General features: G+C 39.1%; 1 protein-coding gene across 2 annotated transcripts in view; it reads left to right on the top strand.

Moving 5' to 3' along the window:
• Lama1_0 (laminin subunit alpha-1) overlaps positions 1–17,247 on the top strand; it is a 174,600-nt gene that overhangs the window by 60,254 nt on the left and 97,099 nt on the right. For both annotated transcript variants that reach the window (XM_011183784.3, XM_011183785.3), the window contains exons 4-6: positions 1,726–3,662; positions 3,851–4,189; positions 4,251–4,618. In XM_011183784.3, coding sequence (XP_011182086.2) covers positions 1,726–3,662; positions 3,851–4,189; positions 4,251–4,618 — 2,644 coding nt within the window. The remainder of the gene's footprint in view (positions 1–1,725; positions 3,663–3,850; positions 4,190–4,250; positions 4,619–17,247) is intronic.

Raw genomic sequence — 17,247 nt, 5'->3', positions numbered from 1 at the left:
ATGCATGCACCTTATCAGTTCTTCGCCGCCGTATTTGAATAGTTCTGCCGGTAATCTATCGGCCCCCGCTGCTTTGTTGTTCTTCAAGCGGGTAATTGCTATTCGAATTTCTTCATGGTCGGGTAATGGAACATCTGTTCCCCGCTGGAATCGCGCTTTAGTTTAGATAATTTACTAATTGACTCAATTAAGTAATGATCCTAAACTTTGAGTCAATTAAAATTTTTCTCTTGAAATTTTATTCGAATAGATGCAATTTGTTAACTCGTAAGTCTCTAGCTGAAAGATTCAGTTAATTTACTAATTGACTTAATTAAGCAGCAGCAGTAGTTTCAATTTCCAATTTATAAATAATATTTTTTCAATATTTATATTGAATATATATATTCAAAATGCGCTACAAACGTCCTACAAAACGTATATCGTTTGCATCACATGCGCGAAAGCGATACCGCCTATATGTATGCATCATTAGTGATTTGTCTTAAATTCCGTACTTGACTGCGCTTTGCTGTAAATTTGCTCGCACTACATGCATACATCCATATGTAAATAATGTTAACTGTTATCTTACGAATGCATTTTTTTTGCGCCGAAAATGGTCTCCAAATGGTAAATAATAAATACAAAGACAACAAACAATGCAATCAAAATAATCAAGAAAATCGTGTAGATAATTTTTCCGCCGCCAAGGTGCAGCCACACAGAATGACATTTATGACCGCAAACATTACGTAGCTGTTCAACGAATGCGCTTTACGTGTTCTGCTCATTGTTGTTGCTTGGAATTTTATTTACTTTTGAACGACAAAAATTATTTATAAGCATGCACATTTAAAGATTTTAAGCAGCTTTTTTGTTGTTGTATGATCGTATACGTATAACCTAGCCCAATCTGCCGGCGTGTGGTGTCGATTGTCACAGTCATAAATTTTATTTGAATTTTCCAATTCTTTGAAAATCGACCTTCGAGTTTCCTTATTTAGATAAATACTCGTAATACACGAAATTTTCATATTGATTATTTTTTGTGTTTACCATACGATAATCAGTTGTGGCGGTATTTACATTTAATTGTTTGACGACATGTTCACGCTTTTGAAAATTTGAAAATGTGGCGCTATGCGCGTGGCGAGTGGCTGGTGGATGTATGCATATATGATGTGTGACTTATGGACTTATCGTTGTTTCGTTCTTAAAACAATAGAATAGTAGAAATACAGTGGGACTTATAATTCCCTTAATCTTCGAAACAAAATTAGAAATTATATAGATAATCTTTGAATTCCTGGAAACATAACTTTAGTTCTGGGACAGATTACGAAGCATTCTCTTTCTCAGAAGCTTTATCTTGAGTTACACAATTGATTTGTAAAGATTTTAGGGCTCAGTTCCAGTACTACTAACTTTTACTATAAACATTTCCTTATCTCTTTAAGGTTTGTAACACTGACCTGTAGACCTAAGCAACCCAAAGCCATTTATCAACCGCATTGCAATGGTTTTCAAATAGTGAAATATCATTAAACTACCCGAAAACATTTCCCTGGCCTTGGCTGTAATATTTCAACAAGTGCTGAACCTTCGCCAAGCTTCCTCCGATACAGTTACACAACCCTGCTTACAAAATTCAATAGCTCGATTAAAATACCTTTTGACTAGCTCTAACTAACCTTTCATTATAATATTAAATTAACCTATATCCTTTCATTATTTCACTTCCAGATATATCAAGTGTTCTTTGTCATGCTTAAGTCGGCAAACTCGCCTAGACCCGCTTCATGGGTGCTTGAGAAATCGTTGGATGGTTTCACTTACGAACCCTGGCAGTATTTCGGACTAAGTGAAGCGGATTGTCAGCGTCGCTATGGCTTGGCCGGCCAAAATGGCAAATATGTTTTCGAAAATGACACCGAAGTCATATGCACGACGCAATTCTCAAAAGCGCTACCACTTGAGAACGGCGAATTACACGTTTCGCTGCTGAAAAATCGCCCCGGTGCTATGGAACAAAGCGATGAGCTAATGAATTTCATAACGGCGCGTTACATACGCATACGCTTGCAGGGCATGCACACAACAGCGAATTTGGATAACAGCGTCGACTGGCTACTGGATGCGCAATCGCTGGAGAAGCGCTCTTTCTACTCACTTAAACAGATACGCGTAAGTGCGCGTCTCGATTGCCATGGTCATGCCGATAAGACTGTGGAGTTGGCAGAGAAGCGCGCCGATGAGTTGGAGTACGCTCAACTCGCATCCACGCTGCAATGTGTCTGTCAGCATAATACCTGCGGCGCCGATTGTGGCGAATGCTGTGCGCTCTATCAGGACAAGCCATTTCGCAACGGCACCGCGCGTGAGGCTAACGAATGCGCGCTGTGTCAGTGTAACGGGCATGCGGCGACTTGTAGCTATGATGCATTTCTGGAACGCGGCATCTGTCAGCAGTGTCAGAACAACACCGCCGGCAATGAGTGTGAGTTTTGTGTGAGCGGTCACTATCGTGCAGCAAATGAAACGCTCTCGACACCCTGCCAGCGCTGCGAATGCGTTGGACGCGGTGCAACTGGCACCTGTGATCCCGTGAGCGGTCAATGCCACTGCCGTGAGGGCTTTCAGGGTGTGCGTTGCGACGAATGCGCCAGCGGTTACTATGGCGACGAGTGTCGGCGTTGTGAGTGTGATGTGCGCGGCACAATACCGGACACGGAATGCGCGGGTGTGTGTAAATGTAAGGCGCATGTGACGGGAGATAGCTGTAGTGAATGTTTACCGGGTTATTATGCTCTTAGCGCCGAGCACCCAGATGGCTGTGCGCCCTGCTGGTGCTCCGGTGTGGGCTTGTCGTGCAGTAGCGCGGTGCTGCAGACGCTCGCCTTCGAGACACTGAACGATTGGAAGGTAACGGACATGACGCGCTCGCAAATGGTCGCAGCCACTGTGGATGCCAGCACGAATTATCTAGTTTACGGCATGTTTGATCTGAATGATGTGGAAGCTATTTACTGGCAGGCGCCACAAGGTTATCTCGGTAATCGACTCACCAGTTATGGCGCGCGTCTCACCATACAAGTTAACTGGGTCACCATACGCGGTGATACTTCTGGCAAACCTACCGCTGGACCCGATGTAATACTTTTCGGGCGCAACGGCTTGAAAATCGCCTACGGTGACACAACATATACACGCGGTTCAGCGGCCACCATTAACATAACGCTCGATGAGTCGGGTTGGTATCATGTACCGCCAGCTGTGCGTGATATCAAAACGCGCCTGCGACGCACTGAATACCACGGTTCGGCGGTGACGCATGCACAAATGCTCTCGGTTTTATCTGCGTTGGATGCTTTATTGGTGCGCGGCACATTTCACACCGATCAGGTGGAGACTTATTTAGAGCGCGTCATTATATATTCGGGCGGTACAGAGTTGGGCGCCGCGAAAGCGAGTACGCGCGTTGAGCAATGCGTTTGCCCTACCGGCTACACTGGACTCTCCTGTGAGAGCTGTGATTTTGGTTTTATACGCATCTGGGAGAACGCGACCGATCATCAACTGGTAGCCAAGTGCATACCTTGTCCTTGCAATGGCCATTCGAACTCATGCGACTTGCAGGGCGGCGGCTGTGGTAACTGCATGCACAACACTTATGGCGAGCGGTGAGTAAATCATTAGTTTTCAGAAAACGTAAAATAATTATTTGAATATTGAATACTTGAATCATTTGTATTATATGGTCACCTTAAACAATACATTTCACCACAAGATGTGTGTCTTTGCTAAATTCGTATTTCACCATACTCACCACAGTTACATTAACACTGACTCTTTTCTCTCATTCGACCAGTTGTGAGCGTTGTAAGGTGGGCTACTATGGCAATCCGCTGCAAGGCACCGAACACGACTGCAAGCGTTGCGCGTGCCCTCTACTGGTAGATAGCAACAACTTTTCGCCCAGTTGTCAGTTGAAGACATACAGCATCATGGATCTGAACCCCGTATACGGTGTGGTGGAGAATTCCGAATACATTTGCACACAGTGTCCGCCGGGATACACTGGTGACCACTGTGAGATGTGCGACGACGGTTACTACGGCAATCCAACGGAGATGGGCTCACAGTGCCGGCCATGCGATTGCGATGGTGGACCATGTGACGTCTTCACGGGACAGTGTATCATATGCGAGTAAGTACAAATTACAAAAACCTATAACAATTTTTTTTAAATCTCTTTTCACTCTCTTCAGCGGCAACACCGAGGGCTGGCGTTGTGAACGCTGTAAGCTCGGCTACTGGGGTGATCCCTCTGCGGGCTGTGTGCCCTGTGACTGCTATGCAGACGGTTCGGATAGTGATTATTGTGACAGCACGAACGGTCAGTGTTTGTGCAAACCGCGTTTCGCCGGTCAAAAGTGTGACGAATGTGACGCGGGTTTCGCGAATGTCGATTTGAAGTGTTTACCGTGTAACTGTAATCCGTTCGGCGCGGAGGATGTAGACTTCTGTGAACCTGATAGTGGTCAGTGTCAGTGTAAACCCGGTGTAACGGGTCTGAAATGTGACGAATGCGCCGAGGGACATTTTGGACTGAAGGAGGAATCCGATGGATGTGAGGGTAAGTGAGCACTTCTTTACTTTACTTTCATTTAATTTTGCATAGACGAATAATATATAATAATATATTAATTATTGGGCTAATCCAATTAAAATATTCAGATAAAAGTACTAACCTCTAGCTTTAACTAAGTATTGATTAAAAAGGGTTCGTTGAAACTAATGAGCAGATATTCAGATAGAACAGATATTATATATGAATTCCTCAATACCTCGTAAACTAGCGCTGGAAAGTATTGTCGACACATCATTTCTAAGGTTTTGCTTATCTTTCAATTTCCAATATAGTTTATCTAAGATGTTAGAAATATGTCTTCGAGCAATGATTTCGATGACAACGGAGTAGCCGGCTCCATTCCCTGTCTTGTCAGATTGAGGATTATGTTTTGTGACTCAATTTGTTCTGGGTGAATGTTAAAATTTCGAGCTCGCGTGAACTCATCCTGATGGAACCAAATTAACTTAGAGGCTTCTGACTTCCTTAATATGATTTTCCCCTACTTTATAATAACTTTTTCTCCAAAAAGTGTTTTGATTAGAGTATTCTTACAAGCAGAAGATCTCTTCAACGAGTAGGGACGCAGTTAGGGACGATTCCATCTCTTTTGATGGGGTTTCCTTGCTGGGACCCGTAATCAGTTCGTCAAGAGAGGACCACATTTAGTATCATTAGAGTATGAGTAAAGCGAAAATGTGGTATTTCCCCTCCAAATTAAATTTGTGTATCTTGAGGCTCTCTCTTAAGCGTTCATTAACTCTAATCCCAAATACACTTATCAAAGCTCCAGATTCCCCGTGAAATCTGTAGCAATATTAATATAACTTTTCCGCAAACATAACCTAAAAACACTTGTGATTCTTTACAAGCGTACATCAAAGCAAATCCATCAACTTTTCATTTCGTATAAGACACCAGTGCCCTCTTAAAAAGTCTCATATCTTTATTAAAAGCTCTTCAATAAAACATTTATTACACGCACGCACATTATAGTTTAAATAATTTACTTAAAAGTATCAACCTACTCACCTCTTCAAACTGCAACTGCATGAGTATTGCACATGCCACATTTTGAAGTACTTGCAACACATATGTACATGCACTTGCGTTGCACGAGTGAAATATAACAGGCCTTGTGCTTGGTTGAAAATTTTGTGGCACGTCTGCTGCTACACTCGTGCTCCGCGCACACTAAAATAACAACAACAACAACAGTAGTAACTACAAAAACAACTCTCACCGGTTGAATGCGTGAGTGAACGCGTGATTGCTTGCATTCAATGCATGCAATTAAGCTTAAGTGTTTTTCGAAAATGCAATGATGCACGAGCACTTGCGTACGGAATATACATATTTACATGTTCATTTATGTATGTCTGTATGCATAAGTGAAGAGCTGTAAAGCCACCAACTTTTCCAGCATAATATTTTTTCTTGATTCTTTCTTTTTGTTTCAAGCACACACTCACTTGTTGTAGTTGTTGTTGTTTTTGCACCCACTGCATATTTCACTTCACTTTTGGTGTATATGTTTGTCTGTATGTATGTATGTTGCACGGTGAGATGAAAAGCAGATGATCACTCCATCGGCAGCAGCTTTAAAGACATCACCATCGACCTTATGGAATAAAGCGAGCGATAAAACAGAGTCATCCAGTACGAAAACAAGTGCTTCCACCAAAACTTATACAAGTACAACAACAGCAACACTTTGCTACATAGACTGCAGTACCTTAAGACACACATTCTTACCTCGACAACAACCATAAGCACACTTAATATGTTGTTGTTGTTGTAATTACGACCAAATGCCGCTACGTGTTGCAATTGACCTGTTGCAGCAGACACATAGTCATATTTGGTCGAGCAAGTGGCTATACAAATTTTTGTTTAGCTTTCTTTATTATTTTCTACTCTTGTTCTTACACTTCGAAACAAAAGAAAAAGTTCTACCCTGAAAATTGCTGGATAATTTCATATTATCTATTAACCACAGATTCTGGAGTTTAATAACTGATATGACTGTGTGTATTTCAAAATAAAGGGTGTCAGTTTAGGTGGGTGCATAGTTTTTCAATTTTCTTCGGACTGCTGACTACAAAGCTCACAAGCTTAAAAGATCACTAAAAATTAGTCCAGCTTAGTCATCCCCAAGCTTTAATTGTGTCTTCATCCTACAGCTCTATCTCAGTTATTTTCAGCAACACTATAATAATGATAAAAAAACACCCTTTATACACTCGCCATCTCTTCACACTTGTCCACCTGTCTGACATGCGGACTTTTGGATGAACAGCATGATCCAGCAGCATGTAGCAACTTGTCTACATAGCCTTCTGTTGCAACTTTCACTGTTGCTTTAATTATTTTCTTTTCCATTTTTGTACGACGCACTGTTGTGGCCACTGCTACTCTTGAATTCTTAATTTCTTGATTGTAATTTTGTTTTTTTTTCTTGTTTATTTATTTACTTTTCTCATTTCGTATTCTTTCACTTGAATTTGAAAGCTTTTGAAGTGTCTTCAATGGGATTATTATGAAATTAATCAGGTTTATTAGAGTCAGCAATTTAAATGGGAAACAATTTCAATTTATTTTATTTGCTCAAACACTTAAATGGTTAAAACAAAGCACTCTCTGTAGTCTATAAGTGTATGCTTTTTTGGCAAATAGTCAAAGCAGAAAATAAAAAAAATATTCAGAAAGAAGCGCAGATAATAGTTTTCTACTTAAGAAAACTACAGGCAGTTATTTGGTCTACTTAAAATATTTCATCGATTTGTTGAAACAATTTCCCTGATACACTAATTTATGCCTTAAGTAGCAATGAAATCATTGAAAGTATATTCTTTAATAAAGGATCAGTTCTAGCATTAACCAAGTCATCACTAGCAGGTGAGCTCGGGTGTGTGTTCTTACTAGATGAGTTTAAGCGCAATGAATCTCGAAATAAAAATAATGTGACAGCCAGAACCTCATTTATAACCACAGAGAAAGACAGATTAGTTCTTATTTCCCTGAGTAAAAAGTCCAATATAGCCTTTTATTATGTCTGAATTTATAAAGTCTAATACTCAACCAGAGGAACTTTTTTCCTGGAGTCGGAGTGATGAAAAATCGGCCACTATTTCTGGACAACTGAAATGAACTTTTCAGTATATTTTCGGTTTGTTCCCTATATTAAATAATCTCTTCTATAAACAATCTCTATTTTGCTTTATCGGGAGGGGTATCTATCATATATATGATCTCATCTAATCTTGAGCGAGATCTTCGAAGAACACAAAAAATAAAATAACATAAGATAGGCTAAGTCTAGAAATTATGCACTATTTTGGCTATAGATAAACGATATATCAAATACTACATAAAAGTCTACTCATAATCTCGAATCCAGACTTTTCTGTTAACTATTTCAAAAAGGTCCGTATGAAGTATCTTTCTTATTGGATATAGAAGAAATGTTTGATGCAACATGTTGTGGCAACATGCAAATGTCGAGAATTCGGTTCAAAAAGTGACATTTTCAGTTGGGAATAAGTTTGGGATGCAAAAAGATCTCTACAAATATTTTGTTGGGTTAATGTTGACACAAATGTCCAAGATCGATATAAAACGATTTTATCGATTTAATCGACCCGTGCTAACTTGAGCGAGATCTTCGAAGAAATTTAAACATAAAATATACAATAATCAACATGGGCGACTAGGGCTAGAAATTACGTACTTGCGGCGTTGAATTAGATAAAAGGTCTATTAAATACTACATAAAAGTCTAAACATAATCTCGATCCAAGACTGTTATGCTAACAATTTCAAAAAAGTCTCTATGAAGTCTCTTTCTCATCGGTTTTAGAATGGTTGAATAATTCAAGATTTTATGAACGAACTTAGAGGGATTGTTTTTTAATCAAAGGAACTCTTCGACATCTAACTGAATTTAACTGAAAATTTCTCAAGGGAGAGTTCTACTTCGCTAATGTGGCGTCAGCAAACAGCTGCTATCAAATATTATTAACGGATTTTTGTTATTAGATGACCAAAATATATATATTTTTATACCCCATACTGTTAGTACGATGGTTTCTATTAAATTTCCTTACTTTTTAAGGGCGGGGTAAGCGAAAAATCGATTTTTTTTGTTTTATCTTATTGTTTAACATTTCAAGAATATGTTTAAATTTTTGAAATTTACGAACTTTTCATATGAGAAAGTGTCAAAAAACGAGCTCAGGGTACAAAATCGTCTACTAAAAAGTGTCAAAAGATATTGAAATCATATATTTAAAGTGGTGTCACATGCCCCATAGTCATAAAATCGCTAAGAAATGTGTGAGTAATGGAACATTTTCAACTAATTTGCTATAAAAACGCTTTGAAACTGTTGGCTTTCCTGTCATTTAAAAACATAAAAGCGCACACCTATGCATAAAAGCATACAAACGCATAGTAAAAAGCCAACTGACATCGTCATAAGCAAATTTTCTGCGAATATGAACAACAAAGTCCCACCAAGCGCGAGTTAACCTGCAACTTGTTGTTGCCTCTTATTGCAACTTGGCTATGCGCTATTGTTATTTTATTATTACTATTGTTATTATGTACTAAAGCATAATGCCACCGCCTTATCCACACACACACACACACTGGGTCTCTATATGCATTGGTGACATTGTTATTGGACGACTTCAGCAACACATAATTTTATTGCTTGCCGGCGCTCGCTCACTGCCATTTTACTTGCAACTTTTCTGTGTAAAATGTCTTGGTCAGTAGCACTTTTCCACTTAGCTCCCTGATTGAGCAGCATTAATGGGTTGAGCAAAGGCAGTCAAATTGGTGTTTGGTGACTTTGGCTTTATGTGGATTTGTAAAGACTTTTTATTGAGGTTATGGTCGGTTAAAACTGTTAAATGTCACTTAAAACTTTTGGTATTTGGCGTAGAGTTGTATATAGATTTGTTTCTTGGGAATTTTGGTAAATCGTTTAAGCATGTAATTTACTGGGTGTGAGTGAATAGTTCTCAGAACCAATTTAAGCATGTCAATGGCGGAAGTTTTTACAAATTTTGGTCTGCCATTAAGCATTCTAAAGTGACAAACAAATTGCTTTAACGCATTCTCTTTGCATTGTCTGTGGTTTCTTAATGCAGCACAAACTCTAGTTTAACATTTTCATAAACTCTGAGTTCAATTTAAATAATTCTGTAATGTATGAGGCTAGCTTGCGGTACAAACAATTTACTTTCTGTCCAACTTTTGCCTTTACCCAAAGTTGAATTTCTATAAACTCCTAAGAAAAGAGTGTTTAAGCAAACTTTTCTTGAAAAACTACATGTTTGTGGGTAATATTTCAAGCTTAGAACTAAAATTGTCAATAAAATTAAGTTTTGCTGCGCATTTGAATATACACTTAGCTTAGCAACATTGTTGCGCAACAAAAAAATCCTCAAACTACAAACATAATCCAATATTATAGTCAGATACACATTTTTTATAATTTTCTACAATAATAAAACATCCATTACAAATCTAAATACATACAAGCCACATTTGAAGTCAGCAACATTGTTGCTCAACATGCCTACATTTCAAAAAATCCTCCAACAACATTCATAGCAAAATATTACAGTCAGATACACATTTTTTTCATTTTCTACAAAATTAAACATTCATTACAAAAGTAAATTCATTGAGCACCCAAAGAAGTCAGCAACATTGTTGCTCAACATGCCACATTACAACGAAGTATCGTTCAACCATGCAGTCTTCAGCTCAAAGTACCAGCAACTTGGTCACTCGCCTCAAATTACTCACCTAGAATAGTGCAATGTGATAAAGAAAAAAACTTTCAAAAGAGGCAACAATGAATTGTGGCTTCAAACACATAAGATACAGACAGGCAGTCACACTGGTGTTGGAAGATTTATGTGTGCACATATAGAGTGACTTGTTGCTACACATTCTCTGCATTGCTTTGTCCATAATGGCATTGCAGCCATTTTTTTGTGGCCGTTTTGTCATAGCGACAACGTCCTCTGTGTGCAGCCAAAGAACTAAAGTGACTTTCTATTCTATTGTCTATCAAATGAAAAGATCGCTACTATCAACACTCAACTTCAACGAGTTGTATTAGGGTGGTTTGGCATAAAGTAGGGTAGGGTGAAAATAAGGAAAAATATATATCTCAAATTTTTTAATGTGTCTTGAAACTAAAATTAAAAATATAAAACTAAAATTATTACATAAAATTATTTTGAAATTTTTTTTATTAATTTTATTCGTAGAAAAATCTCATTTTGTGGTCGACTTATCCATCATTTATCCTTCTATCTCATAGTTTTTTTTTTAATTTCTTCTTTGTTTTTTTCTATATTTCCTTAATTTTCTATTCCTTTCTTTTTTGTATATTTTTGCTTTTACTTTGTGCCTTTTTTGCGCCTCTTTTCTGTTGTGGCATGCATTGTGTGGGTGTTGATTATTATTGTTTTTACCATGGCCTAGTGGCTTCCGTTTGTCGCAGCAAATAGCAGCTCGCTACCGTCGTGGTTCAACCGAATGGCCAACCTACAACAATCGACGCCGCAATACAGTAGCTATTCGTGTTGTCATTCTCATTGTCACGGTTGCATTGCTTTACAGATAAGATATCTGCTGAGGTCGTCAAAGCCGCTTGTTGCGGTTGCAAGTTAAATTTTTACTATTTTTTTTTGTTTCAATATATTTTTAAGATTGGAATTTGAAGATGAGGAATATATTTCATCTCAATTTTCGAGACAATTATTCATTACAGTAGGTTCTAGTTATCGCAGCTTCGAATATACTCTCCTGTGAGGTCACTCTGTTTGAGACCTGAATTTTCTGAAATACTCTCATTACCATATAATCTGTCTCTGGGCACTCAAACGGCTGAAAATTTTCGGTCATAGATCTTAACAGTGTATTACCTCCGCTTTGAGGAACGCCAAGGGAACAATCCACTACAATCGGTTCTAACTAAACGAAACGGTTCCAGAATTCCATCGGATCAAGTACTGTACATTCGATAGTATCGAATATCTCCCTTCCACTTTTTTGCTCTTTATTCAATGCTTTATAAAAAGTGTTACAGTGATCGGATTTAGTTCAAATGTGCGCCGTCTGGTTTGATAATCTGTTTCCAACTAGACGGCAACTTTATAATATCCACCTCGTAGAAGCCCCACTCCTTATTTGCGAATAACTCGGACAGCCACTTTTCACAAGCCTCTTTTGAGTTAAACTTTACACCACCAAGGGCGTTCGTCATGGGCAGGAATAGGTGATAATCACTTGGCGCTAAGTCCGGGCTATATGGTGGATCCGATAAAACCTCCCATCCGAGCTCCCGTAGCTTCTGACGAGTCATCAACGAAGTGTGTGGTCCGTCGTTGTCCTGGTGGAACACTACGCCCTTTCCGTTGGCCAATTCTGGGCGCTTCTGGTCGATCGCCTGCTTCAAGCGGTCCAGTTGTTCGCAGTAGATGGTAGAATTAAGCGTCTGGTCATATGGGAGCACCTCATATTGGATGATTCTCTTCCAATCCCACACACGCTGGCTGGCTTTTCCATGGTATCGTTTTCACCCGCTCTGAATCGTCGAAACCATTCCTCCGCAGTTCGAAGTGATAGAGTACCACCCCCCAAAATCCATTACCATTAAAATAGCGAGAGTTTCGGCGTTAGTGAACTCCATATTTACACGTCTATAACTGTTGAACGCAATATCCAAACTAATCATGCATAGCGTCGTTTTGAGCTGATGTAAAACTTTATAGATCGCATCTGTCGGTGATGAACTTCACTAGGCTTAAGGGACTAAGTTGCAATTAGATTTGAATACAATGATACTGGAGAGCCCATATAACCAGCACCAGGTTCTTTTGTATGGGTTTTGGGATCTAGAAATACTTGATTTCTTCATTGCCCCTAAATTTATTCCAGAACTTATTTTTTTCACACAAAACTTTTGTGTTGTTTGTTTTCTGTTATTATTAAAAACAAACTCTCTCATATCACTTATAGACTTTATTATGAGCATTTAAACTAACGTTGACTTGTTCATATCTTACTGGCGATGGTGTGTTGTAAATCATAAATATTTGCAGTCAAAGCTGACAGTTGGCCCAATTAAAACGCGCCAGCAAACAACTGGTGCAACATTGTTACAAAATCTTCATGACAAGCAATAACCGAGCGTGTTGACAGCAAATATAAAGTTTATAAATAGGTGTACAGTTGGAAATATGTGCGCTTATATATCATATGTATATATACAAAATTATGTGGCAGTATACATATATCACTATGAATACGCACAGTTCATACCTTCAGCAACCGAAAGAGTTAGAAAATACACAAAAATAGTAAAAAACAATCCGCTCAGGCCAACCTGAAAAGCTTGAAGAAGCTGCAACTGCAGCAGTTGTACTGAATTTCAACATGCCACTTACATAGAAACAGCGCGCAGAATCGCCGAAAAGTATCGCATTACTAATAAATTTTACGCAAAGCTGCCTTTGAGCAGCAGTAGTTGCGAATGAAAGAGAGAAAAGAAAACAGAAGAAGATGTGGAAAATGCATACATATATGTACACCGCATGCAAGAATCAACAATTTGAATGTCAAACGGCCAAGCGCGAGAGCGGCGCGCATGCGTGTCAAGAGGCGGCAACACTCAGGCACAGCGCTTGGCGTGAAAGACACACACACGAGCAATACATCACGAAAGTATACACATAATCATATGTACATATGTATATTTGTAAACGCTCCGTTGCAGTGGCGTTTGTAAACACTAGGCAAATGTTCCTGCAGCAACAACAACTAAGCGTGTCAACATGTTGCCGCTTTGTGTTTTGTTGCTTTGTGTTGCCAGCGCTCATTGCAGCCACACTTGCACATTTGTAGCGCGAAAATCAGTGTTGCAACAATCGTAATGTTGTTATTATAGTTGTTGTCGTTGTTGTTGCACAGCTGCGTGATCTACGATGACATTTTGCGGCATCACGCAGACGCAATAAATTCGCGCTGTTGTTACTTGCTGATTTGCTTGTTGGCATTTGCTGTTGTTGTTATTGTTATTGTTTTTGCTACAAAATTTTTCCGCTGACTTTTCAATTGCTTCTTTTTTGCAATCTTTTTTTGCTGAATATTACAAATTTTTTCGCTGTCACGCTGTCTGTCTGCTTATCTGCCGCTGTGCGCACAACAACTTGTTGGCAGCCACTTCCTTTTACGTTTAAGGTGACAAATTTTTACATGGCACACTGTGTTGCGCTGCGCTGCGCGTTTTTTCTTTCACAGCGCATGCGTCACGCGTCTGTCTGTCTGCTACAGCTGCGCGAACAACAACTGCAATACGGTTGACATAATTTAAAATGTACAACAAAAACAAAGCTTTTAATAAATAAAATTAAAGAAATAAAAATAAATTTATCTCTCTGCAACGCAGCGCTTGTGTTTGCGAACTGCGCGATATGCTGACATTTATGATAGCGTTTGACAACAAATTGCTCACATAGTGTCAACGGCAGATGGCGCCACTGCGGCTGATGTTGCATTTATACTCTCTTGCGCGCGCTTTTTATGACATTAAAATGTTATTTGCCGCGCTATCTGCGCGCGCGCCATTGCCGTCAAACGCAGTACGCGCCACATTCGCGACACTTTAAGCGCGCGCTTGTGGTTGCGCTCTATCCGCGCGGCACCGCAGCGCAATTTCCATCAATAAAATCTAATTTTATGCCCATAATTTATCGCCTATCAGTGACTTTCAAACTTTCAATTTAACGCGCAGACGCACACGCGCACTCAATCGACCATTGGGGCGTTGTACCAATGACACTTTCGATTAGAAATCGAGTAATTATCGGCGCGCCGCTGACGCTCTATTTTGTGTGTATGAGCGTACTTGTGTGTATTTGTTTCATTTTGCATTTGGTCGTCCTTCGCTTTACTTTCTTGCAAAATACGCGTCGCGGCGCGTCGACTCATATGTAATTTATGGCATACCCAGAGGAAAGCATCTCTCTAGTACGACCGATTCGACTAGTCTTGTGACATGCGTGTTCTTGGAAAAGTTTCTAAAACTCTGTGCGTTTGTCAAGCGCCCCGCTTCCGTATTAATTGCAACAAAATGTTCTGCACACAAGTGCAAGCTGCTGTTAGCCGACGCTTTATCGATCTTGCAACATTTCATTGCAAGTTGTTTTTTGTCTTTGACGGCTTTTCTTTGCTTGCGTCCGTATTTTTAATGTTTTGCAATATAAACGCGCTGCTGTGAAATTGATTGTGTTACCCGTAATTGCTTTCGGTGTTTTACGATTTTTTTGGACTTTGAAAAAAGGCGCGAAAGAGATAGAGAACTTGTGAGAAATTACTACTAATAATCAAGTAAAAATAAATAAAATTAACTTATTTAGTTTTAAAAATTATGAAAGACACTATCTCAGTTCTGACGATCATCAATCGATCAGTTGTTTCTCAGAACCCGGAAGTCAGTTTTTTTAGCTTTTATAGAAAATACCATCATCCATTTACATCACCTGACTGTATCGATTCATATCATCCGATCTCATTTCTGATATTACTCTTGAAAAAAGTATTCACGCCAGCTAACTCAGAGCTGTTCTTCCTAAAGCTTCCTAAGGCATCTTAAAGCTTTAATTAGAGCTTTTCTTTAAACCTAAATTTTCGTTGATTCTTCTTGTTGTTGACTCAAAAAAATATTGAAACAAAAGTTTTCGCAGAATATTGCCGTTGTCATGTAAAACAAAATTCCTACATTTCTTACGCTTTCATCAGTTGCGTCTCATTTTCTCTTCTACAAACTCGTAAATTATTTAATTAACATAATTAAGTAAACAAACTTCGAAACATATTTGAACAACGGTTTTCACTTGTTATCCGACAATTTCAAATCATTAGGCCCACTATTGTTTGCCCAAACAAAACAATCGAATCTTTACATGCTAATCAGCGTTGGAAGCGCGACAAAAGTGAAAACGCACAGCAGCAAACGACCGTCAGACCGTTTTATACGGGCACTCACATCCTCAATTTCGTGGGGGCAATTAAAATTTGTAACACCATAAAAATTCGTCAGCGACGGCGCTACGCACGCCTACTTACGAAAATTAACATAAATACCCGAGATAAATCGGGCTACTCGCCGCAGACAAACGAGCTTGTTTTTAAATGCAGAGGTGATAAATGTTTTTGACTTTTGTTGTTGTTACTTTTCTTATTTTTTATTGAAAAGTGCATTCATAAAATGAAAAGTTGTGCGTTGGATTCATCCATTCAATTTGTTTTGGTTAATTTATATCAGTCAAGTGGTTAACGCTGTTCTCAAGCATACAAATATTTATTTATTTAACTCTGAGTTTACAGTTGTTAATATATGCAAATTTATTTCTTTTTATAAAAGAGTATTAATATTGTTTGGTTTATTAGTTACAAATAGAAGTAGTGAATTCCATTTAGTATACCCTCACAATCGAAATTTTTCATTACTAAGAGCATCGTTGCTTTCCCTCTACTCTTCCGCTATCCTCTTAGTTTCAATTTTAGTTCCACCATCTGACATTTGCAGAAGTTCTTCAACTGTAGTTTATATCCATGAGACTTCCTCATAATTTCTGAAGAATGAGACTCAAATCACAATCTAATGTTGGGTAACGAAATTTCTTGTTTTTATGGTTATATGTTCTATAAGATTTGATAGACCTTTCACAAAAATTAAAAAAAAAATGTAAACAATAATTTTAGTCCGCGTCGTTACTAGGGCCTCGGAGCGTACGCACATCAAAAACACTCGAAGCAAGTCGTCCATCTAATACAACATAATTGATCTGGTTGTTGGTTTTTCGATCTGGAGAGAGTCAAGTAGCTTGATGAATTTTTGTATGCTGGAGGCTGAATTTTCCAACTATTGTGCCAAAGGCAACTTCTTTGTCCACCTATCGTCAAAATCGCCAAGCACGATTTTGACATTGTGGCGGGGTAGCGCTCGTAGATACGTTCTAAGCGCTCATAGAAAGTATCCTTGGTCACATTGTCCTTCTCTTCCGTCGGGGCGTGCAAATCAGCGGTATGTTGAAGACCTCGCTTTGATGCGGATTGTGGCTAGACGTTCATCCACCGTAGTGAATGCTAGGACTCGACGATGGAGTCTCTCTCCCACCACTAATCCCACAACGAATTTGCGCACTTTTCTATGGCCGCAGTAGTAGATGCCACAAGGGCCCACCATCGCATTTCTTGGATGGCGGTGATATCAGCCTTTACTCTTACGAGGACATCAACCAACTGGGCAGAGGCACCTTCCTAATTAAGAGATCGGACATTCCAGGTGTATGCCCTTAAATCGTTGTTCATAATACATTTGTGGTGCTTTCATCCGAGGCTGCTGTTTCCTGTTCATTGGGAAGATTTTTTCTTAAATGGTGGGTCCCAAAGCCTATGCGAAACCGCATAAGTGGGATTCGCGTTCTCACTTTAACTCACCTCCAAACGGTTGCCTGTAGGCTACACAGAGGATACTTAGTCTAAGACCGGAAATTGTGAGCTGGTTGAGCCAAATGTAAAAGAATCGTCCCAAGTGAATGGCA

Source organism: Zeugodacus cucurbitae, chromosome 3 (genome assembly GCF_028554725.1).
Source record: "Zeugodacus cucurbitae isolate PBARC_wt_2022May chromosome 3, idZeuCucr1.2, whole genome shotgun sequence".
In the NCBI taxonomy this organism is placed as follows: Eukaryota; Metazoa; Arthropoda; class Insecta; order Diptera; family Tephritidae; genus Zeugodacus; species Zeugodacus cucurbitae.
Note: the sequence above shows the minus strand (reverse complement) of the source record. Positions and strands in the feature narration are given on the sequence as shown.